The 22,739-nt window shown below is 46.9% G+C and overlaps 1 protein-coding gene across 5 annotated transcripts; it reads left to right on the top strand.

Annotated features, from left to right (window-relative positions):
- The first annotated feature begins 10,556 nt into the window (after positions 1–10,556).
- On the top strand, positions 10,557–21,960 carry PICK1 (protein interacting with PRKCA 1). 5 transcript variants are annotated; one of them, XM_040656103.2, is made up of 13 exons: positions 10,557–10,593; positions 11,164–11,255; positions 12,785–12,896; positions 13,361–13,489; positions 13,607–13,673; positions 14,948–15,037; positions 15,474–15,527; positions 15,628–15,690; positions 16,025–16,158; positions 16,905–16,997; positions 17,979–18,029; positions 19,473–19,617; positions 20,114–21,960. In XM_040656103.2, exons 2-13 carry the CDS (start codon positions 11,215–11,217, stop codon positions 20,359–20,361), a joined length of 1,227 nt encoding a protein of 408 aa, XP_040512037.1. In that variant the 5' UTR covers positions 10,557–10,593; positions 11,164–11,214; the 3' UTR covers positions 20,362–21,960. The 5 variants fall into 5 exon arrangements, with proteins under 5 accessions (XP_040512037.1, XP_416267.2, XP_046764159.1 ...); XM_416267.8 differs by having other exon boundaries at positions 10,557–10,769; XM_046908203.1 differs by having other exon boundaries at positions 10,557–10,842.
- Positions 21,961–22,739: the final 779 nt, after the last annotated feature.

The following is a 22,739-nucleotide window of genomic DNA, read 5'->3' as shown; positions in this document are numbered from 1 at the left end:
TTCAACACTAGCTCCAGCAGCTAACCCAGCCAAGTCTAGCATACCCACACCATGCCTGTCACAAGATGCCATCTCAAGCCTACATCCGTCTTGTGCTCAGTCCACGTAAGCATAACTCGACTAGATCAAACCCAGTGTAAATTGGTCTAAGCCAGCCACACACAGGCCATTCTGGCCAAATTCAAGTCGCACTCTGTTGAGGATCTAACTTGTCCAATTGCACTTAAAGTCTAACCTACTAAGAATTTGAACCTGAATGTGTCTGCTGCAAGGCAACAGAAGGTCAGTTCTGAGACAGTTTAAAAGTGTTTTCATTCAGAAATGTCTAGATTTTATGTGAAGTACAGAGATCATAATAGTTTCAAGTGCTCCAGCTTGTTGCTCTTCTACTCAAACAGGTTAACTGCACTAGTTTTCCTGAAACTTCCTTCACATTACACTGATACAGATCAAGTTATTCTTAAGTCCTCTCCCACATTCTGCTATTTGTTGTTTTGCCTCCAGCAGATCCTCTTGACTCAAACCCGGACGAGTACACAGAAAGACAGGGACTTCACTTCAAAATTCTCCCATCTATTTTTATGAGAAATGGAAAAAGACAAGAGGGAAGGGAAGGGAAGGGAAGGGAAGGGAAGGGAAGGGAAGGGAAGGGAAGGGAAGGGAAGGGAAGGGAAGGGAAGGGAAGGGAAGGGAAGGGAAGGGAAGGGAAGGGAAGGGAAGGGAAGGGAAGGGAAGGGAAGGGAAGGGAAGGGAAGGGAAGGGAAGGGAAGGGAAGGGAAGGGAAGGGAAGGGAAGGGAAGGGAAGGGAAGGGAAGGGAAGGGAAGGGAAGGGAAGGGAAGGGAAGGGAAGGGAAGGGAAGGGAAGGGAAGGGAAGGGAAGGGAAGGGAAGGGAAGGGAAGGGAAGGGAAGGGAAGGGAAGGGAAGGGAAGGGAAGGGAAGGGAAGGGAAGGGAAGGGAAGGGAAGGGAAGGGAAGGGAAGGGAAGGGAAGGGAAGGGAAGGGAAAGGAAGGGAAGGGAAGGGAAGGGAAGGGAAGGGAAGGGAAGGGAAGGGAAGGGAAGGGAAGGGAAGGGAAGGGAAGGGAAGGGAAGGGAAGGGAAGGGAAGGGAAGGGAAGGGAAGGGAAGGGAAGGGAAGGGAAGGGAAGGGAAGGGAAGGGAAGGGAAGGGAAGGGAAGGGAAGGGAAGGGAAGGGAAGGGAAGGGAAGGGAAGGGAAGGGAAGGGAAGGGAAGGGAAGGGAAGGGAAGGGAAGGGAAGGGAAGGGAAGGGAAGGGAAGGGAAGGGAAGGGAAGGGAAGGGAAGGGAAGGGAAGGGAAGACTGCAGTCAGCAGAAATGCACCTGGGGAAGCATATGAAGCAGGAAAAGGTGAAGGACTTATGGGCTAGAGACCAAGATCCTCAGCTTCTTAGATAGCATAGGCCTGCTTGGCATAAATGATAGCTGGACTAATGTACAGTAGAAGACAGTGTAGCTGCTTACACTGCACAAGGACAGGGGGGCAGATTGAGCCTCACCTGACATAGCCCACTATGTCCCTCATTTCCTTCCTGACCCTTTGAACTCTTTGAACTTACAAAGGTCATTAGCCATACACTGTAGGAACTTAGCTAAAACGCAAGCTCATTAGGGGAGACAAGACTCAAAGATATGCACTGAGTGCTTGTGTAGTGGGCCCTATTCTACACAGATCAAGACCTGCACTTAGCTTAACCAGGGTCTTACATTGTTGCTGTGAATGAGTTGTATGAGGGAACAGTGGAGACTGGACAGATTCGAATTTCAATTTTCTTAGTTTTCCACTTGTACTTCAAACTTAGTCTTATAGAACTCACTCTTAGAATAATAGAATCACAGAATCATAGAATGGCTTGTGTTGGAAGGGACCTCAAAGATCATTCAGTTCCAACCTCCTGCTGTGGGCAGGGTTGCCATGCATTGAATCAGGCACTAGATCAGGTTGACATTCTGACCTTAGAAGAGACCCCAGTAGGTGCCTGTCAGGTATTGAAATGGTAGTGAGTGCCAAGAGAGTAATTTCCTGCAGGACTCAGAACTGCAATAGTGAAAATCCCGTTGAGCAATGGGTTTAATCATATTTAGTATCCCCTCTGGGGAAATTTCCTTCAGACTATCTTGAGACTGAATTCGAGGATTTCTCTGGTAGGGCTCCAGGGGACATTGCACAGCACAGGTGGCCTGAGCAGCACAGGTAGGTTGGATGCCAACACCAGGTGCCAACACAAACACCCCAAGGCCCAGGATGAAGTTAGTGGGAGCAAAACTCAACTCCAACCTTTGTGGTTACCATCCCTGTAAGACAGAGAGAGACATAGAAAGGAGGCAAAAGGGAGGGAGAAGGCCAGGGAGTGGGACACTGCCGGGATACTGCAGTGTCCTGTGGCTGTATGAATTTCCTAGTTGTTTTCAAAGCACTGCTCAAACACAGACGCACGAGTCCCATGTGATCGGTAATTTACGAAAGCACAGGCGTAATGTTGTGTGCATCTCACATCCGCTCTGCAGCCCAACTGACTGCAGGCTCAGGGGGCACCCATGGTATCTACCCCATCAGCGCCCAGGGGGATGGCTGACCCATGGCTGGACACTGCTCCCGTTCTGTATTCATTTCCAATCTATCCTTTGCTTCTCTTTGCTTGGCTCTGTGGGATGAGGCTCCAGAAGCAGGGTGCTGTTCTTTCTGTATTTTCATGGAGATAAAAAGCCTTTATTTCTGACCTGGCTGTCTCACTTCTTTTAATTAGCAGAGAGCTTGGAGCAAGCTCAGATACAAAATGATCTCGCATATACTGATATCCCACGTTTGATCTCCAAATAGGTTCAACGTGTCTTTCCATGGCTATATCTTTTTTCTTGTATTATCGTTGCTGAAGTCTCATTTCACTCAAAAGTGTCCACAGAGTAAAAGAGGAAGCTTTCTTAGAGAGGGTGGGAAGAGAACTAAGAGAAAGTGTTCATGATGAAAAACAGTGGTTGCTTCTTTGGGGATGGAGGATTTTGTTTACCTTTTGTTTACCATTTCTATAGGGAACCCCTAACTCCAATAAAATTGTTCTGCTCAGCCAAGGGAAGGTCTAAGACATGAATAAGAGAGATGCAGTGTGCAAGAATGGAATTTTTGAAGGGCAGTGACAGGAGGTAAATTTACAGAGGTTTCTTGGGCAAGATTATGTTGCAGTAAAATGTGTATTTTGAGGGGGAATGTTTTCCTTTCTCTCTGCCTCCCAAGAAAAAAATGTCCATGGAAAAGATTTGTTGCCTCATATGCTGCAAAAACCCCTCTGAAGATCTTTGCCAAAACCAAAGCGTCTGTGAAGAAAGGACATCTGACATTTTAGATCTGTGGTATGGTCAAACCACCCAACCTCATCCCCACCTCCTCTTCCCAGACAACCAATCCTTGCTTTAAATTGCTTAAGGGCCAGTGCCACTACCTCACCACACAGATCACGCCTCTCATGGCCATGCCTCTTTCCTTCATGCTCAGTGAGTTGCCTCTGTGAAGGGTTAATTCAACCAGGGCCTTTTACTCCAACTTGTTTTCCAAGAAGCAGAGAGAATAGGTCTCTTGTTACAAAGATGGCTTCTGGGCATTTGGTGATGCTTTCCCTTTTCTCTCTCTCTGCACTACAAAGAAATCTTTTGTTCTTGTCCCTCTGTCTCATTTACTCTCCCCCACCCTGCTCTCGCCTCTTCCCTCCATTGGCTGCCAAGTGACTAAGGAATGGCAAAAAATGACCATAGCACGGTCATGGCAAATATTTCTTCAGTTATTATCTGATAGAGACCCTGAGCATCTATGTGAAGGGCCCTCTGCTTTCCTTCAGGCTTCTCCTGGAGATGGGGAAAAATGAGTCAGACACAACAGGGCAGGATATAAGTTGAATCAGCCCGACATGCTAATGGAAATGTCTTACGAATGGAGTCATGGTGCCTGTTTCAGAAAAAGCAAATGATGGGGACTCAGAACTGGCAGGGGTTCAGTGGTGGCTACAATGGGTCTAGATTTTTACAGGAACACTGCATTTAGTTTAAAAAGATAGAAAAGTCGCTGTCTTGCCTCTACATCTATTGATTTTGCATCTTGTAAGCTGAAGCCAACACTTGTTGTTGGAGAGGTTGTGATGTCCAAGCCATTGCTGTAAATCCTGTTGTGCATGGGGATGCCCTGCAAGAAATTTTTTCTCTTCTCAGCAGTGTAACCCCTCAGTGCTGCCTACTGACACTTGACACCCTCCCAGTCAAGAATACCTCAGTTTAACATAGCCTTCATTTTCTAAGCAAAACCCCTCTGCTTCCCACAGCAATAACACCCAGTACATGCCAATACCCAATACAGTAGAGCTCTGGCAAAACCCCATGGACATCATGTCTTCCTACATCCCATTAAATTACGCCTCAAGTATTCCCACAAAGATCCTTCTAGCTATAGCCTTCTCCTTGCACATACTGCTTCACTGAGTCATTTTACATGCACATATATAGATGTGTAAAAGTTCACGTGATGCTGAAGTCACTGCAACTTCCATAACGGCCATTCTGCCACAACAGAAACAATTTCCCAGCCAAATTCTCTGCCTTTTGGATTGGGAGCACTTTGGTGTATCCTTCACTGACACTACCTTCTGCAAACAAACAAACAAACAAACAAACAAATTCTTCATTCTTACCTGAAGCAAATCTTCCTCCTCTGTCTTCCTTCTTTTCTTCTTCTCTACAGACCCTCTTTGCTCCTCTGACTGCCCTTCATTCCAGCTCTATCTCAGTCCGTGTGGTACTCTAGGTGAACAGGACGTACACTCCCTGACTCCATCTGCCATGCTTTCTGCACCATTCTCCCATGCAGCTCCTTAATTATTTGAGCAGACCCTTGAAACAATCTCTTTACATCGTCCTTAGTGACACAGAAGGAGGCTTCTGACACACATGCATACAAAGCTGTGGATGTAAGACTTTATATGGAAAATTTTTATTCCTGTAGAGAAAGGGAACAGACTACACAGATAAAAGAGCTATTATATTCCCACATTAGAAGGACCTCTTGCCTGGTGGATTTCTAAGCCAAGCTAATTAAAACATCATAAAAAAGGCACACCAACCAAACTCTTATATTTGTATGATTGTGTCCAGAATAAAGATTTGCACCAAGTCAACCATATCTGTTTCGAAACTGCGTGCAGAGCAGCTTTCCTTGTGAAGCATTGAGCCCGTCTAATATGTAACAATTGACAAATATATTATAATGTTCTTCCTGTCTCTTGACTTGATAACATCTAAATGAATCCTAACACAGACACAGATCTTTACTTCAATCCCAACCATGCCCTACTGCTCCCATCACAGCTCAATTGCACAGGGTGCTCACAGTGGTGGTTTAGTCATACTCAGCAGAAAAACCACCAATGATGACCAACATAAAAGGCAAAGTATTCTGAGATGGAGACGTTTGCCCTGGAAAATAAGGAAGCCCTTAGCTGATCCAGAAACTCAAGAATTCCACAGTTGCGTGCCTAATGCTACAGCCACTGATCTCACAGAGCAGTGCCCCCACTGAAGCAACGCATTTTTCTGGATCCTCTAAGAAATACCTCACTTATCAATGGTGAAACAAGGAAAAGGATTTGCTTCTCTCTGGTCCACCAGGTTGCATCCCATAGTTTTGCAGTCAAGACTGCTGCAGTCAAAGGCATCGCTCTGCTGACAGCAAGCCCTGTTGGGTTCATCTTTGCACCTTGTGGAGACCAGGTGTTTAGCTGCTGAAATCTCTTTGGAGAAAAGCAACTCACCGCCATCTCTTTCACAAATTAGAAACCTGAAGATGGATTGTGGTTTCTTACTTAGACAATTTTGGATGAATCTAGAAAGGAGAGGCGGATTAGCTGGATGTCTAAATAAAATCAATGAGATCACATGTTCCGCCTTTTTATCTGCTTTTCTTTTTCTGCTTTTGGACAACAAAGGTTCCTTTGATACAGAAGAAGAGGGGGGTAGGAAGAGTGAAGAGAGGGGGTGCCAGCGTCACCCCAATGGCTCCCGGTCACTTCTCCACGCTCCTTAATGTGATATTCCCACTGACAGAGAGCCAGAAAAAAAACAGTGATCTCATGATTTCAGAGATGATTCATGCAAACAGCCCTGGGAGATGAGGGGTGAAGGGGACAGGAAAGAGAGGTAAAAGATGAGCGAGGAGAGAAAGGCAAGAAAGGGGGAAGCAGAGGTGAAAGGGAGAGGGGACAAGGAGAGCTGGACCTTGGAGGTCAAATATGGATGCCAGAATCCCTAAGAGGATGTATACAGGGTTTGTAGGAAAAAGGGGAAGAAAGAGGAGCCTTAAGACAAAGGTAATAGGACTGGTGGAAGAAGGCTAGGTGTGATATTGTGTGGCAGGACTGAGGGCAGGATTGGGGATGAGTGGATCAAGTTGCTGAGGGTGTAGGAGAGGGAAACTGGGCAGTGTGTAGGATGAGGGGTTGGGAGCAAAAGGGGTAAGAGTTACAGAAATTTGTTGCTTCTGCCATCTTACACAAAAACAGGTCACCAGCTCTGCCAGAAGCACCCTCATCTCTCAGCCCCAGAGCCAACAGATGCTAGACCTGCAATGAGGACAGTGGTTTATTATCTGAGACATTCAGCCATGTCCAAGGCAGGTCGTGATGAGGCTGTGGGGATTCAGACAGGATTCCTGGGCAGATCTCTCTGCAGAAGACCCTCACGTCTGGACAGTACCACACCTCACCCACCAGCAGCCACCTCCTTCAGCCTTCTTCCTTACCTTCCCTCCTGCCTTCCTTCCCTCTTTCCTTGCCTCCGCCCCACCAGGACATGAGAGCTCAGTGCAGTCAGGGGCAATGACTCACCTTATTCTACATCCCCCCAGAGGTCCTACCACCCAAGCAGCTCTCACACCCTGGCCAGTGAAGCACCCAGGGCCCAGCAGAGAGTTCGGAGCCCATGGGGCTCCTTATGGAGGCAGGAACAAAGCGGAAGGATTGGGGGGAGCAACTAAATGAAAAAGGGTCTCCTATTCTGAGCTGCCTACTCCATGTCTCACTATCACTTGGCTGTCCCCAACATTGCTCTGTCCTGGGGGCTCATCACGATTTTCCCCTCCTCTGTCTGCTTCATGGCAGCTAATCGGTGACCCACTGACAGTCTCTGTCCATCACTCATCTCTGCACACAATAGGGTAATTAAACTCTGACCCTCCACTCCTTTTATCCATTTCCTTTGTGCAGTCACTCACTGAAACGGCAGAGGAGACGGCCTGCTATGCAGTATTCTGCCCCAGCCTGCAGCTGCAATGAAGATGTGAGGCACGGGAAGGGCTCACTGCAAAAAGAAAGATGCAGAGGGAGGTATTGAATGGTACAAAGCTTCCCACATGCTCATCTACCTCCACCACGGATGTCTGAAAGCTTTCAGCTCTTTATCATCAGCCCCAAAGGCTGCTCGGCATCCTTCTCCTTCATACCTACCGCAAACCCACTGCATGCCATCAGGGCATTGCCGGGTGTGGGTGCTCAGCCTGGGCCTAGCAAAGTTGTCCAGGAGCTTCAACACCTCCAGTCTTGGACTCACTTTTCCATACCACCACCTTGTCTTATCAGTGTGCTCCAACCCAAGGCTTCTGCACTCCCTGTCACAAGCCCACCACCTCCTCTCAGGCTAAGCCCAACCTCGTTTCCCTCAACCCCTGGTGCCGGGGTGCATCCATGAAGCACGACAGATAGACCAAGCAACAGGACAAGGGAGGGTGCACTCAGTGACAAACAGGAATTGTGAATGATGCCAGGAATTCCTTTTTTTTTTTTTTTCTTCTTATTTTTATTTTTGCTTCCTGACACTCTAAAATTTATTACATGGATTAATAAACAGCCAGAAATTATGCCGAGCAACCCAGACTGTGCTTCCTCCTCCCTACCCCAAGTGGAGAAGCCGCCTCCCTCCCACACATGAGCAAGAAGGGCTGGGGCCGCCCGGGGAAGGGCATGACGGGTAAAGCAGTGCCCCTGAACAATTAAGCACTGTCCCAGGCACTGCACACCCCTGTCCGGGAACAAAAGAGTCACACACAAGAGACCTGACTGTGAAGCCTCCATCCGCTTTCATCACTGACCCCCAGGGCAGCCGGGGCACAAGGTCAGCCTACTTAAACTCCAAACTCGGCCAGAAATAGAGCTGGGAAGTGGGCAAGGGTGGCCAAGTGCAGGGGTCCCCAACCATTTGAGGGGTTCTTTGACTGAGCCATTTCATTTCATCAAAGACATATTTTTTTCTGGAAGGAAAATGGAGAGCAGCGGGTGTGAAGGGAGTAAGGGGGAGGCAGGGTGTTCACTGTGAATTATGGCCACTCTCAACAAGAGTCTTTTACATCCAGGAGGTGAGGAGAGGATGGGGTAATTGGACATGTTAGACCCAGGCATAATGAGGGCAAATCTCTGCCTGTTTCCCATCCTACACTCTGCCACTGCTCATGAAATGAGGCCCCCTGTATGCCCCGTTCCTCTTTCACCACCGGGCTCTACACCCTCAGGGCTTAACCAAAGCACTGTGAGCTTTGGTAGCACCTTGCAAGATGGACAGTCCTTCTAGACTGTGCAATAATGTGTGATCGTGTCCTTGGTGTGCAAAGGCCAAGATCCCAAACTTTCCACCTGCAGGGTCTCAGAAACCTCGTTAGGCTTTACATCGCTGGTTTTTCAAGTTGCAAATATTGCATTTCCACGGCTAATGCCTTGATCTAACTAACAGCTGGACCTTCTAGGGGATAAGGCAGCCCAGAGAGGTTGCACAGTCTTCTTCGCTGGAGATATTCAAGACCCATGTGGGTGCTTTCCTGTGTAACCTACTGTAGGGAATCCGCTTTAGCAAGGAGTTGGACTTGATCTCCACAGGCCCCTTTCAACCCCTATGGTTCTGTGGTAAGGACTGAATAGTATATTAGCGGTAGGTAAGAACAGATGCACCTGAGACTTATATCTTTGAGTAGGAGAAGAAATTTGTGAAACAATGCCAAGGTGATCCAGTGTGGAGGGATATTTCCAGCTTGCCAGTGGACAGAAGCTACACCTCATCCCTGGAGGTCCTAAGATGTCCAGTGCGGCAGTGATATTTTTTGCAGGTGGGTAAACAAGCAGTTAGGGAGCCACGTTTTCAACATTTCTCATCCCTTCCTCTCTGAGTTTGTTGCTGCAGGATGCATGTGCTAACAGCAGACACCCTGGCATGTGATAAGTTTGCATATGACTGTACAGTCCCTCTATCCCACCTTAGTGAGGCCAGCACCATCTCTCCCTCATACTTGTACCGTGTAGAGATATCTGCAGCCAGCAGAAGCAGGGCGAGGACAGTGCAGGCAAGCTGTGAAGTACCAGGCAGAGGTTGGCCTGAGAAGAACATAATCCCCATACTTATCCCCCAGAACAGAAAACACGCTTGAAAGACAGCGACTGGGGAGGATGTTAGCTCAGCGTTAGTCATGTTGACTCTAAGCTGACAACAGTAGCAGAAAAGCAGCCAGAAAGACAAGATTCAGCAGAGACCCAGTGCAAAGAAATACATCTGAGTGCCAAGAAGCCAACTAGTCATGCAGCGTGTGATCTGCTTGCAGACTCCTTATTACACGTGATGAAAGACAAGCAGAAGAGAATTTGACTCTGGGAGCCTGGGCTGGCTTTGTTGTATCGCGTATCTAAAGGCAGAAGAAAGTTCTGTATTTGCTGAGCATTCTTGATCCAAACCGTACTGGTAGGCAATAAGCACTATGTTTTTTGTTTTTTAATTTTATTTCAGATGATCATTTTCATTACTTTTCCCCCTTGGGATGAGGTGATCTGCCGGATTTCTGGTATTGAGACAGACACAGCCTTGGGGCACACGCAGATCATCCTCCATCTCAGGCAGAGCGCATCCAACCGACCCCAAACACGTCGGATTGACTGCAGACAAAAGGCAGGGTCACCCAGCACGTGTGTACAAAGACTTCAGGGATGCTTCACAGGGACAGAGTGAGGGGCATATACAATATACACACACCAGTGGAGAAGCACAAAAGCAGAGCCCGTCAGGCACGCTGCCTTCCCGCAGCCATTCTTGCCAGCGCCCACACGGAGGAGCTCCTGCCTTAGGAATGAATCCTCGCTGGGCGGCTGTTGTAACCCCCTGGGAGGCTCTGGAGTTCAAGGAGCGTCTGGTCAGTGCCCTCAGACGCAGGGTCTGATTTTTGGGTGGTCCTGTGTGGGGCCCGATGGTCCTTATGGGTCCCTTCCCTCTCAATGATTCTATGAGTCTATAACGTCTCAGACTCGGCCTCAAACTGATGAATAAAACCCACTCTTGCTCTTGTACTCCAACACTGTGCTCAGAGCCGCAGACAGCCGAGAGAAACCAGCTGCTAACACCACGCCACTCTCAAAATGGCGAGCGCGCCACTCTCAAGATGGCGGGGGGAGCGTCCCCATGGCAACGAGTCGCGAGCGGAGGGGGCGGGGCCTAACTGTGCGCTTCCGGTCGGCTCCGGCGGCGACGCGTCAGCGGGCTGACGGCGGTAGGGCCGCGCGCCGGACGGCCACTTCCGGTGAGCTACGGGCCCACCAGGCCGCCCCTCGCGCCGCCGTTGCCTTGGCAACGCCGTCGGGCCCGAGCCCGGCTGAGGCGACGAGGGGTACCCGAGGCGTGAGGTCATCGGCGCAGTGACGACAGCAGCGGCGCCGCGCGTGGGGCGCGGGGAGGTCGGCCCGGCCGCCGCCAAAGGTCTCGGCTTTGATGTGGGACGGGCGGCGGCAGCGTGACCGAGCCGCGGGGCGGCGAGCGGGGCCCGGGCCTGGTAGCACGAGAGCGGCGGGCGGGGAGAGCGGGGCCTTCTGCGGGAGATAGGCATCGGGGGGTCACGTCAGTTGCTAGGAAACCGAGAACAAAGCCGGAGTGTCCGCGGGGAGCGGGCCGCGGGTTGCCGGCGGTTGTGGTGCTGCACCCGGGGCGCGGTGGAGCAGAGCATGCAGGCACCTGGCCCCTATTTCATCCCCAGTATCAGGGCAGGGCACGATATGTCATTCAGAAATAGAGGGGGTGGGAGTTGAGGTTGGTGGCCGTGGTCACCTGCAGAGACCGTGGCCTTACGGGGTTCTCCTCTGTCCTTTCTTCCCAGGGAGTTTGCAGCAAGTGCTTTCAGACAATCAGGTTCCAGTTAGCGAAAACGATGTTCGCAGATTTGGATTATGATATTGAGGAAGATAAGCTGTGAGTATGGCGCTCATCTTTTCCTGGTTTTTGTTTTTTGTTTGGTTTTTCTGACAATAGAAATAGTCTTCACGGCCCAAACCAAATGGCAGCAGATAGATTTCCCTGTCGCTGACGAGGCCAGAGAGACCAAGACAGGCTCAAGCAGTGGGCCCACAGGACTTGGCACCAGTGCCGTGGCAACTCCCACTACCAGTTTGGGCTGGGGGATGTAAGGATGGAGCACAGCCCTGCTGAAAAGGACTTGGGGGCACTGGTGGATGGCAGCTGGACATGAGCCGGCAGTGTGCCCTCACAGCCCAGAGAGCCAGCTGTGTCCTGGGCTGCATCCAAAGCGGTGTGGTCAGCGGGGAGAGGGAGGTGATCCTGCCCCTCTGCTCTGTGGTGTGAGACCTCTCCTGGAGTACTGTGTCCAAATGTGGAGCCCTCAGTACAGGAGAGATGTGGACCTGTTAGAGCACATGCAGAGGAGGGCCACAGAAATGATCCAAGGGATGGAACACCTACCCTATGAGAGAGGAAGTTGAGAGAGCTGGGGCTGTTCAGCCTGGAGAAGAGAAGGCTCCGGGGAGACCGGAAAGCAGCCTTTCAGTATCTAGAGGGAGACTATAGGAAAAAAGGGGACAGACTCTTTAGCAGGATCCATTGCGACAGGACATGGGGAAATGGTTTCAGACTAGAAGAGAGATTTAGACTGTATGTAGACTTACTTTCCAATAAGTGTTGTGAAATTCCAGTAAGGAACAGGTTGCCCAAGGGTGTGGATGCTTCATCACTGGAGATGATGAAGGTCAGCTGGACAGGCTCTGAGCATCTTGACCTAGCTGTAGTTGTCTGTCCATTTTAGGGGTTTTGTCCAGATGGCCTTTAAGGCTCCCTTCCAACAAACAGTTCTGAGACTTGCTAAAGGGTCAGGCTTGCTGCTGCTGCCATCTTGGGGAATGGGGATGAGACATCACTGTGCTTGTGAGCAGATGAGAGGGCTTTGTGTCTTTCTCCAAGGACTGCTCTGAGCTTCTCGTTGCAAGGTAGTCCTAGCAGATCCTCAGTGAACTGGCGACCTTAGCTGGAGGAAAAAAAAAGATGGTTTATAATGGAAGATAGTAAGAGGCAGCAATAAGTGGAGAAAACCTCTGGAGCCCACGCGTTTGTAAGGAGCACTGGAATTTTTTGAACAAGTTAAAAGTTTTATGAAATCAGCAGTTTCTTGGGCATGGAGTCTCATTTATGTTGCACATACTTGTCTCTTACTCTAGCACAAAGACCAGCTCAAACACTGTCTAAAACAAAACAGTGTTTTCTCCGCATCTCTCCCTCCTTCCCTCCATGCACGCCGTCTCAAAAACAACAGCTCAGAGTGTCTTTCTGTTGTCCTGTGCTTATAGACTATGGCAGAGATAATGTGCTTAATTAAAATGTACGATGTCTATCGTGTTCAGTTTTTATTGTCACAGATGCCACAGTTGTTTCATACATATACAGCTCTGTCTGCCGTGTTCAGTTTTCCATTACCTCCTTTCTCATTCTAGAGGGATCCCCACTGTACCTGGAACAGTGACCCTGAAGAAGGACTCCCAGAACCTCATTGGGATCAGCATTGGGGGAGGAGCACAATACTGCCCCTGTCTCTATATTGTCCAGGTAGGCACCTGGGGAGGAAGAATAAATGAAAGGGCATTGGCCTGAGAGGTGAAGCCATGGGGAGCCCCATGCTATTTGTTTCTTTCAAAGTGTGAGGAATTTCACTTTACAGTAGATAAGATTTCCTTACCCTTAGCATCTGGTATGCATGGAAGAATTACATTAAGACTTCTGAGATTATTCTTCTCCATGGAGGGCATGTTAGAATTCAGAGGGGAACGGTGTTGACACTTTTAAGTCCTATGCATGAAAAGGTATGTCTTGAAGACAAACAGTTCCTGAGAGAGCAAGGTGATCATCCCACTTCAGAATTAGGAGAAAAACTGATGCTTCACTATGAACTATACGTAGATACAACCAAGTTGAATAAGAGAAATGCAGCTGTCAGGTGTTCTTCTGCCCTGCACCGTTCTTTTTCATCCTTCTGATTCCAGACTGCTTGTGCTTTTCCTCCCCTTCTCAAGGTATTCGATAACACTCCGGCAGCCTTAGATGGGACTGTGGCAGCGGGTGACGAAATCACAGGGGTCAATGGCAAGTCTGTCAAAGGGAAGACCAAGGTGGAAGTGGCCAAGATGATACAGATGGTAAAGGTGAGAGGTAGGAGGGGGAGCTTCTGAGTCATAGTTTACATTGTATTGTCCATCAATGAAGGAAAGCTGCTGTCACTTGGTTCCAGCATAGCAGCTTTGAATTTGCTTTTCCTACAGGGTGAAGTGACAATTCACTACAACAAACTTCAGGCTGACCCAAAGCAGGGCAAGTCTTTGGATATCGGTAAGATGTAGTGGTTTCTGTTTCCCTACAGTGTTAAAGCATCATGGAAGAGTGAAAGATTGGTCACAGGTGAAACTGGAGTGCTGTTCTGTTTCCGTTCTTCCTCCTAGCTCAAACATTTTCAAATTGAAACAGTCAAAGAGAATAAGAGGTTTAAAAAACATCCTTCTTTGCCTTTTTGAAGTAGTCTTGAAAATTAAATCAAGGCTTAGCTGTTGTTGCAGCATGCTTGCTTTTCTGTGTTGCATTAAGCATGGATAACAAAACTCAATTAGATAGTCATTTCATCTGTTTCTTTTTAATGTGTACGTTACGCTGACGTATTGAGATTCTTCAGCTGTATGCTGAAATGTCTGTTGAAAGACACTGAGTTCTGTTACTCAGCTTTTAGAAGTGTGATGAAATACCTATCTACCCTGGCTTGTACAGTCATATGATTTACAGGAAAGAGGGGAGGATTTATTTCTAGAATAAAGTATCTGTTTTGAACTAAGCCCATACAGTTGTCTCTTTTATACGGTCTGCATTTCTCGCTTTCCTAAAAGATCCCTGTACTGTTGCTGCTTTCATTTCCTTTAATGGTGGTTAATTTAATGTCCCAATGAATAGATGAGGATTCCAGGAAATGCTGAGTACTGGCATGGATTTCTGGTGAAACAGAAGTGCAGTGAGAGTATGGAATATTTTCCAGAGATCTTGGACACTGTGGCTGCAGCTGATGTTCTTAGGAGCTGCAGGTGCTTGACATTCCTGCCAGTTTGCCCCTAAATAAATGTAGCTGAGTCATCTGGTTCCAAAAAGGGCATAATTTGCAGAGTATGGCCACCAAAGAGAAAAACAAATTTTATCATCGGGTCTCAAAAGGGTTTAAATAAGATGCAAGTAGGCAAAAATAATTTTGAGCATTAAATCCTACTCACCTTGCTTTCAGCCTCTTATCCTGAAGTAATACGGCAAATTCAATTACAGATACAATGATAGGTGGCTTATAATGAGATTTATTGGCATAATCTTCCAAAGGAAGTGCTGGACCTCTATTGATTTAGGTATATAGGATGTGAGAACAGAACAGATGGGCAAGATAAATGATGTGCTACGCACAGCAGCTGGACTGAAATTTCAATGGTTTTCTGCTGCTCACTGTCTCAGTAGTAAGTTAGACTGAGGCTAGCCAGTTTATTCAGCATTGAGGAATGGATGAAATCTGCTAATGTGCTTTTCATGCCTGTAGAAGTCACCCTGATCCTGGTTTGCCATTCTCTTTTGGCCTTTAGTATTGAAGAAGGTAAAGCATCGTCTGGTGGAGAACATGAGCTCAGGGACAGCAGATGCCCTGGGGTTAAGCCGAGCCATACTTTGCAATGGTGAGTATTACCCAGAAGGACGTTTTCATAAGGGAACACTTGCCTTCCTGTGCTTACCACCTTTTTATAATTACTTGCATGTCCCACATTACTACCTCACAGTTCTTTCCTTCTTCTGTATCTCGTGGTTTTGATTGCCTCTTCCTGGGTGATGTATATTATATCCTTGGGGCCATTTAAATGATAACTTAGATCAAATTAATTTAAAGTGGGAACCCTTGTAATGAATGCTGATAGACAGTGACCTCACACTGTAAAACCAGTTTGCAGTTAGTTATTTTAAAATCTTCCCATGTTAGACTAGAGGACAGGCTTTGGATCTGAGGGAAGTTTGAACCAAAGATAGGAAGCTGGTGTTTTTCCAGTTAGACAGGTGTTAACCAGATCCTAGATTTGGTTATTGTAGTTCAGTATTCTGATTCTTGTTTACATTTAGATGGATTGGTGAAGAGATTGGAGGAGCTGGAGAGGACTGCAGAACTGTACAAAGGTAAGCTATGTCTTTCATCACATACTATATGGGGAGGAAAGATGCCTATGTTGTGTTTCAGTGAAATGACTTAAATGTCTTTTTCTGTCTTCCATTACAGGCTTGACAGAACACACCAAGAGCCTTCTCAGAGCTTTCTTTGAGCTATCCCAGACGCACAGAGGTAACAAGTGAGCAAAGGGAGCAGAAATCTTAAACCTCCAGTTTCAGGACTTTCAGTTGATACTTAAAGGTGTGATTTCATCGCCCAAAGAAAACAAAGTGTTGCAGAAATGAGCTGGGGAGGGCTGTCCTCCTGGTATTAGCAGTCATGGTGCTAACACAGGCCGTGTGTTTCACACAAGAAGAAATACCCTGCCAACCTCTAGTCTGTTATACATAGCATCATCCCTTAGCTAAGTGCAAGGTTTTGGGAAGGAGTTACAGCATTGGAAGCATGATTCTTCTCCAGGGCCAGCCTCTTCTATCATTTGTTTGCATTTATCACCCTCATCCAGCATTTGGAGACGTTTTCTCTGTCATTGGTGTACGGGAGCCTCAGCCAGCTGCCAGTGAAGCTTTTGTGAAGTTTGCTGATGCCCATCGCAACATTGAGAAGTTTGGGATTCACCTTCTGAAAACGATTAAGCCGGTAAAGAATTTAACCATACCAATAAAGGGTCTGGAGAAGGAGGGTATCTAGAAAGACAGATGACTGTATTTGAAGGCATTATCATAAAGATCAATTGTTGTGGGAAGAACTGTCGTTGCTTTCCTTCAAAGAACTCTTCAGAAATAACCTAAGAGTTTAAACAGGGAATATATCAGTCTTATCCCTTTGACTTCTGCCCATGAATATATGCCTCTTGTTGTCCATTGAGGATGGGAGGGTAGTTTGATCAGTGTAGTCCCTGGAGTCCTTTCCCTGATATTGGTATCCATAACTAAGAGATGCCACTAAATTTAAGAGAGCTCAGCATATTTGAGTGAGGATATCCATTAATTTTGTTTAGCAAAACAGGATATTAAATATTGATTTGAGCACTACTTTAAGTGCTGTGTGGCACGGACAGTCTTGGTTAGTGCATCTGTGAATCCAGGAGAGCAATTTCCAGGGCTAATTACAAATGAAACAAGTTGAGTTAAAAGCAGACAAATACAGACTAGAAGCGGGGCATGCATTTCTAGCACTGGAACCACTTACTAGCAACTGTAATGGGTCTTCTAACGATGGCAATTCTGAATCAAGATCAAACGTTCTTTTCCCAATGTGTTCTAGTTCAAAGAAGAGTTAACTCGAGACAGTCTCATGACCTGTACCCATTAGAAGGTTGGACTTCATGAATTATAGTCATGCTTTTTAAACTTAGGTTTGGCAACAGGATGTTTCCCTTGCAGATGCTGACTGACTTGAACACGTATCTGAATAAAGCCATTCCTGACACAAGGCTGACTATCAAAAAATACCTGGATGTCAAGTTTGAATATTTGGTGAGTTGCTCTTATTTTTTAAAGCTGGTTGAAATTACATTTTCTAGAATCGTAGCCTGAGAATCACATGCAGTCTGTACAATCACATGCACATCCTTCCACGGTTAATATGAGAATGCTTTCTTTTGTCCTCCCCTAGTTCTTTGCCTATTGACAGATAACTGATTCAAACATCTCCTTTTGATCTCATAGATCTCACCAATAAAGTGAGTGTCTCGGAATCCAGATGACTTACTTTCCACCTGACCAAATTAATTTCCATATTCATTTGTAAAGAATTCTGGTTGAACTTGTGCTCCTGAACGCCCCCAGGTAGCCCTCCAGTCTCAGAGTTCCTGTTTATGAGGCAGTTTGGGGCTGTCTTTCTTCAGCCAGATTGGATGGCTGTCAAATTATGTTTGCTTTCATTTAGACAATGGTTTTGTTTTTGTTTTTCCCTCTTCCACTCACACGTTGTTTTCTGCACCAAAAAATACAAGTAGTGTGGGGTTGTTCGGTGCATCTTTTCTGTAATTGTCATAATCTGTTTGCTTTTATCAGCTGTGGGAAATATTTTGAACTGCACCCTATGGCAAATGAAAATGGCAGCTTCTCTTCCCACATCAATCCTTCCCACTGCTCATCTATTTTCTCCTGATTTACACTTTGTGCATGGTTTTCCAGCAGAGTGTTTTCCCAAAGAGTAGTTGAATGCAGGATTTTTCTCCTATTGGGTTATACTCATATTACAGGAGCAAATACTTCATGTAAATAAGACCCTTCTCCCTCCCCCACCATTTTCTCTAAGCTGTTTTTCTTTCTACCTGGAATGCTGAATCTGCTCTGATCCCACTGTGCTTTCCCCATTGTCCCCAGCTGCAGCAATTGAAGGAAGGCTTGAAATGAAACAACTCTGTGGCTGTGAGCAGTGGTCAAATTGCTTCTAATCCTTAATATTCCCTTATTGTTCTGCTTTTTTTTTTCTTTTTAAATCCTGTGAAGTCTTACTGCCTGAAAGTCAAAGAGATGGATGATGAAGAGTACAGCTGCATAGTGAGTACCAGTACTGTGGCATAGCAAACTGCATCCTGTGTTACTGTAGATTCTGTGTGCACACTGCCTTGTAATTGGATGTGCACTAGCAAATACATCCTAAGAACTACATCAATTTGTTCTTATCATATTAGAACCTGGAAATCCTTAAGCACTGCCTAGGAAACTGACAGTAGCTCTCATGAATGCTGTGGGATACTAGAGGGAGCAGTCATCTTATCTACCTCTGTGCACGGTGGTTGCCTCTCTCAGTGTTTAAGTAATGTTAGCTTGTGTAAGGAGGTTTAAGGTGTTATCTTCACAGATTCCATTTGTGTCTAGTGCACAGCTTACCATTAGTTCTGGACTTGCTTCTGAGAAATAGAGGTTTAGCTTCTCAGCAAAAAAATGCATATGAAAGCTCCATTTATTATTGAAGAAGTGAAGGATCTCTTTTAAGAATTTTTTTTTTTCTGAAAAGAAGTAATGTAAAGTCAGAAGGCTTCAAAAAAACAAACAAACAAAACACCCCATTGACATTCTTCAGTAACACTTTGCTGCCTGTTTTAAAGTTTCACATCTGTCATCCTTAACAGCTCTGTTTAAGATAGCTAAAGGTGCCCCCCACATACCCAGTTTCCCTGCATAAAAGCAAGATCTGTTTTATTCTAGGCATTATTCTCAGAGGAGGGATTTGATTTCTTTTGTAATTCCTAGATTGCCATGCCAGGAATGAATAAAGCTTTCCCAACACAGCTTTTAATTACATCTTTGGTGCTGGTTGGGAAGGGAAGAGTCCCAGTCTTGGCCAGCAGAGTAACATCTCTGGGTTTTGGCATATGTAGTGTGCGTTATGAAGCCATAGTCAGTAACGTGGATTTTTATGTTAGGTTTGCAGGTGCAAGAGAGGAATGTTGTTTAGCTGACAGACCTAACACCTTTCCCTCCAAACTATTTTTTGGGACAGTTTATGGGCCCATCCCTAATGGATCGAGTGTTGTGATGGGATGGTTGTAGAAAGCACGGAATTTCCTATATAGACATACACTACATTATGCAGTCCATACAGAGTAAAACTTGCACTGAAGCTCAGAGTTTGCTGTCTGATTAATGTAAATTAATACATCCCTCCGGCCCTAGGCTTGCTTTTTATGGTATCTGTCATAATAGTTCAGTTAAAAGGCCCTTCCACTTCTCTGTGCTGACTCGGAAGGTGCTTGTTCTGTTTTCTTTGTTTTGTAGTGGCACCCTTCTTTACTGTGGCTGGTGCAAATTTGGTCTTGAGAACGGCCACGATGACTGCCAGTTTGCTGTTGTGGCTGTGTTCACAGTCTTTCATGCTTCTTGACTGCAGTTCCTGAGGGGGCTATAATACCCAAAGTCACTGCAAGTCTGTATCGGTATGCAAACTGTGTGTTCAGGCAGTGCTGTGGGAGTCTCTGAAATGGTGCTGTGTTTTGGCAGGCTCTGGGTGAGCCCCTCTACCGAGTCAGCACTGGGAACTACGAGTACCGCCTTATCCTGCGTTGCCGCCAGGAGGCTCGTACACGTTTTGCCAAGATGAGGAAAGACGTGCTAGAGAAAATAGAGCTCCTAGACCAGAAACATGGTGAGTACCACTGCTGTGTCCAGCACCTGGAAGATATACGTGGCTTCAGGCTTCATGCTCCTCATTCATCTTAACAATTTGTGCCGAAGAAGTCCTCCTTGGCCTCAAGTTGCACCAGGGGAGGGAGATTCAGGTTGGATGGTAGGAAAAATTTCTTTTCTGAAAGAGTGCTCAGGCTCTGGAATGGACTGCCCAGGGAGGTGGTGGAGTCACCATCCCTGGAGGTGTTTCAGAAATGTTTAGGTGTTGTACTAAGAGACCTAGAGGGGAAATACTGGCGGTAGATGGATGGTTGGACTGGATGATCTTGGAGGTCTTTTCCAACCTTGGTGATTCTATGATTGACTATGCCTGAGACATCTGTGCTCAGGCACCACGTGGGACTAATGAGTGGGAGTCTGTAACTCCTGCTGGTGAGGAAGTCTTGATCACAGCCTTCACACTGTATGTGGGAAGGGGTTTCACCTGATCTGTTCCCAACGTGTTTCCATTACAGTGCAGGACATCGTGTTCCAGCTCCAGCGTTTTGTCTCCACAATGTCAAAGTACTATGACGACTGCTACGCTGTGCTCCGAGACGCAGATGTCTTTCCCATTGAGGTGGACCTTGCCCGCACTACTCTGAACTATGGGCAGAAGGACACATACACAGATGGGGCAGAAGAAGAAGAAGGAGGGGGAAGTGAGAGAGAGAGTAGTGGGAAGGAGGATGCAAATGGTGAAAAGCTCATTGATGATGCCTGAATGTGCCAGTATGGCATGGAGGAAATGACTTTGCAGACTGTTATAAAAACATGTATTTTACATGGCGATTCATCCTTCGTGATTATCTGTGTTGTCCAGCCTGGGATTCCTCCTCTGCTCTGCGTGGCAGTAGCTGACTGGATTGGGGCCAACCTCTGCTTGCTTGCCAGGTTATTCCTTTTTTCTCCGCAGAGTTGCGTTGCCCAACTTGGATACTCTGTTGTGGGGAAGAGAATCTCCTCCCACATCACCATGTGACTCCACGTGCACAGCTGAGCATGCAGGATGCACCGCTCCCCTCTGGCATGTGGAAGGCTGCGGAACATCTGGAGATAACTACAAGTAGAAGAACAGTGTCCTCCTGTCCTCCCTTGTGCTGTGGGAAAGAGTTAGCACCAACACTGTTTTCTTCACCTCACAGCTCGCTGTCTTCATGCTTCAAGCTTTGGCTTATTTCGATCTTCTCTTTCTTCCTGGAGCACATCCCATGAGCTCTGGGACAGGGTTTTTTTTAGGATGATCACTCCCAACTCTCTGCAACACCATTTTTAAGAAATGAGAGTAAGTCCGAGCTGATGTCTAGAACTAGTGGTGGTACATGTGATGCGTTCATCCCCTACCCAAGGGGTCCAGGGGAAGCTCTCCTGGCAGGGGCTGGTGGTAGTGGCTGCCTGGTGTGGCTGACTACTCCAAGGATCTACAAGACTATTTCCTTGGCTGCTATCCTCTTCATATTCTTTGAGCTCCTGCCTAGCTAGCACCATCTGTACACTCCATAGCTCTACCCTAGGGCTAGGGTCCTCCAGTACGTAGCTCTGCCACATGTGGAAAAGAGGACCCTAGATCAGAAAGTTCTCCCAGTCAGCAGAGAGATGCTGAGGTTAACATGTTTGTCTGATTCAGGTTCCTGAGAGCAAGAGCAAAGCTGCACGCGTTTCCTTTCTCTTGTTCTCTCATACTGTTCTTTGCAACGGATCGTAACCAAATGGCCTTCTTGAGGATGTGCAGTAAGACCTGCAAACTCCTTTCCTTCTGCAGGCGCCATGAGGAACCACCTTAGGACTGCAAAGGTGATGTTCTATCCTTAAACTAGTGAGGAGAAGCAGGAAGCTCTGCAGAGAGGGGGAGATAAGGCCTGGGGCACAGACATAGTGATTCTGAGTGTGAAGTCTGAATAGCATACAAAATACTGCTCTCTACCCACCCGTTCTGTTCTGCCAGAAGCTGATGGCGCATTCCCCAGCACAAGGGAATGAGGGAAAGGTAAAGCTTTTCTCCTCCCACCATCCTTGTAGGCAGATCCCAGATCCAGGTGGCACTTCTTGCTGGCACTGGTGTGCTGCGCAGAGGGCAGGGTTTTGACTTCTCTGTCATTACATTCTAATGGTAGTGAGAGAAGTTATTTAAAGGCATTAATTTAAGATTGAGATGTTTAGTTTGATTTGTTTTTCTCTTTTTTTGTGGTTTTTTTTGGAGCCTTTTTATCTCCATGGGTGCGTGGAAGGAAGTCATCCATGGGCAAGCTGCTCTGGAAGATGTAAATGGACTCTAAGTGTATGTATGGACTCTAAGATGTATGTAATAAAGAAAAATGTGATAGTTTTGTTTCCTGTTGTTCCTGGCTTTGCTTTAGTGATGTGTTTGCTTATGCTGGTCAGTTTTTCCTCGCTCATGCTCACAGATGTCTCTATGTCAGGATGCTATGGTCACTATGGCTCAGGTTTCCTGAAAAACATTACAGATGCTGTAGCAAGGCCATTCCTCCATGCAGTAATGGTTTCTCTGCATCTTAGCTTCCAAGGAAACACCAGCCTGGTGTCATTCTTACGCTGCTTCAGGACCAGCTTTGCCATACAGCTCAACTGTTGGTGCTCAAATCCCCGATCCTCTTTCTGTTGTGCCAGAATGTGGAGTAGTTCAGAGGAACAGAAAAAGCTTCAGTGGAACCTGCCTGAAAGTCAACAGTGTGAAAGTGGAGGGCAACGTAGCCAAGCAGCCTTTTTTTTGCCACCTGCTTACAAGCAAGCAGCCTTAGCCTTCTGGGGAGTGGTACAGAAGTAGTACAGCACTCGTTTCTGCCTCAGCAGCATCCCTTAAACTTACTCTGTTCATGAGTATGGTTGTCCTTGCTTGAATAAGACCCTTAACAGAAGCAAGTGCTGCAGTAAAGAATCTTCTGTGTGGCATAGGGATAACAGCACAAGCCAGTGTGCATTGAGCAGTGGCTGTATTAGGGCCTGAGCCAGAACCAGAGGCTGCAGGAGACTGATTTTGGCATGAAACCATCCCCTGAGGTCCTCTGGCAAGTACCCAACAGTGGTGGTTGCCATCATAGAGAAGAGAGGGCAGGAAGAGGGCTGGGTATCTCACAGCACAGT

The sequence above is a fragment of the Gallus gallus genome, chromosome 1 (assembly GCF_016699485.2).
Source record: "Gallus gallus isolate bGalGal1 chromosome 1, bGalGal1.mat.broiler.GRCg7b, whole genome shotgun sequence".
NCBI lineage: Eukaryota > Metazoa > Chordata > Aves > Galliformes > Phasianidae > Gallus > Gallus gallus.
This window is presented reverse-complemented; position numbering and strand designations above follow the sequence as displayed.

Coding starts and splice junctions, on each gene's coding strand:
- PICK1 (XM_040656099.2), top strand. CDS start 11,012: ATGCAGGCACCTGGCCCCTATTTCATCCCCAGTATCAGG. Junction 13,490..13,606: donor AGATGATACAGATGGTAAAG/GTGAGAGGTAGG, acceptor CTTTTCCTACAG/GGTGAAGTGACAATTCACTA. Junction 19,618..20,113: donor GCTCCTAGACCAGAAACATG/GTGAGTACCACT, acceptor TTTCCATTACAG/TGCAGGACATCGTGTTCCAG.